A 1619-nucleotide genomic window follows, 5' to 3' on the forward strand; every position below is an offset into this window, starting at 1 on the left:
AACAAAGAGTGGTACTTACTGACATAGGTGTCCCACACAGCCAAGAAACTGCCCATTGGGGAGAAGCAAACTTCCTGGGCACGAGGGTGCTTCAGGGATCCAATCTTTTCCCATTTTGGAGCCTCCACTACATGGACTCTGAGAAGGCAATCACAAATTATAAACTTTGAGTGGATACAGTTAGTAATCTTGTATATTCTGCACATTTAGGCACAGTACCAAAAGATTCTTAACAAATAAACAATATTGCTGTGAAACTCTAAACTCACTGGCCATCAGCAATCCAAGCAAATCTTGAGCCATCGTCTGCGATGGCAAAGCTCTTTACTTTGCCTTCAAAGCCATCAAAGTTGGATGTGTTGCTGCCAAAGTTGGGAGCTCCATCGGCAAAGTAAATGCCAGTCGAATTATGAACTGTAAGGAAAAAAAAAATTGAAATAAGGAACTCATGCCACTGTAAACAATGATAATTGTACTTCAATTCTACATATGTCAGGAAAACATTCCACTGACATCTAAGTCTTTTCATACTGTCTCTTTTCTAAACAACATTAAATGAGGAAATTGGGAGAAAATAATAGTTCATTTCTGGTCTTCAAATATTTTTTATCCTCCTATGGCAATTAGCAGAAGACAAATATTAAGGACAAGTGGGTGTTAGATGCTGAAAACAATTGTTACTCTTTATTGTTATTCCCAACAATGCAGGAAGTTCGTAAATAATATTACATGACCTGCTCTTTGCCACACATCAGTAATATCAAATGAGCTGCTGCAGACAGGTTAAGTACAAATTGGCCTCTGATGTGGTAATTGTATTTGTGGAAATTCATCATAGAAATAAATCACTAGAAGGCTACTTTTGTATACTGAATTTATGTATATTCTACTGGCTGATCACTTTTGCTACTGAGAATCCCTGAATGACAGTGATCTCCACCAGGTAAACTGTTGCCTTGCCCTCAGATAATTAACTCACTCATGACAGGTACCCCTGGCACTATATCATACCACAGGAATCATATAATTACCCTGCTCTCTGCTCTTGGCTGTGGCATAAACAATGCCTTGGGTAATGAGTCTACAAGTAGGCTTTAAGCCTACTTTTGAGATGCTGTTTTTTCTCAAATATCACAGCCTGGGCCAAACAAGCACACTCCTGTTAGTGTGCAACTTGGAGCAGGCTTAATATGATAGGATGTCACCATCATAAATGAGTTAAGAAGGACATTAAAATGTTGCCCCTAATTCCTTTACCCATAAAAATTGCAGAGTATCTCTCTCGGAGATTATGGCTGCTATGCCATAATTATACTAACAATTATACTGCTTATTTGCTCTCAAATATCTCCTTAAATCTCCAACATAATTATCAGATGAATTTCAACAAAACAAATGCACTATAATATGGGAAAATTTGTATGGATGCTTCAGTTAGGTCCCTAAACCTGTTTTGGAGAAGAGTTAGGCTTGTGTATACTTCTGACAATTTGATTCTGTTTTCATACAGCATGAGAGGAACTCGCATTTAACACTACCACTAACAACAAATAATGTACCTGTTAAATATTGCTTTGACGGTCAACAGGATATATATTTACACAGTGGACGCACTACAA

General features: G+C 37.7%; 1 protein-coding gene across 1 annotated transcript in view; it reads right to left on the reverse strand.

Annotated features, from left to right (window-relative positions):
• LOC119581922 (eukaryotic translation initiation factor 2A-like) overlaps positions 1-1619 on the reverse strand; it is an 11853-nt gene that overhangs the window by 8732 nt on the left and 1502 nt on the right. Inside the window, exons 2-3 of the mRNA XM_037930094.1 lie at positions 270-414; positions 20-138 (exon numbers count right to left, since the gene is read on the reverse strand). Coding sequence (XP_037786022.1) covers positions 20-138; positions 270-414 — 264 coding nt within the window. The remainder of the gene's footprint in view (positions 1-19; positions 139-269; positions 415-1619) is intronic.

Source organism: Penaeus monodon, chromosome 15, assembly GCF_015228065.2.
Source record: "Penaeus monodon isolate SGIC_2016 chromosome 15, NSTDA_Pmon_1, whole genome shotgun sequence".
NCBI classification, from domain to species: Eukaryota; Metazoa; Arthropoda; class Malacostraca; order Decapoda; family Penaeidae; genus Penaeus; species Penaeus monodon.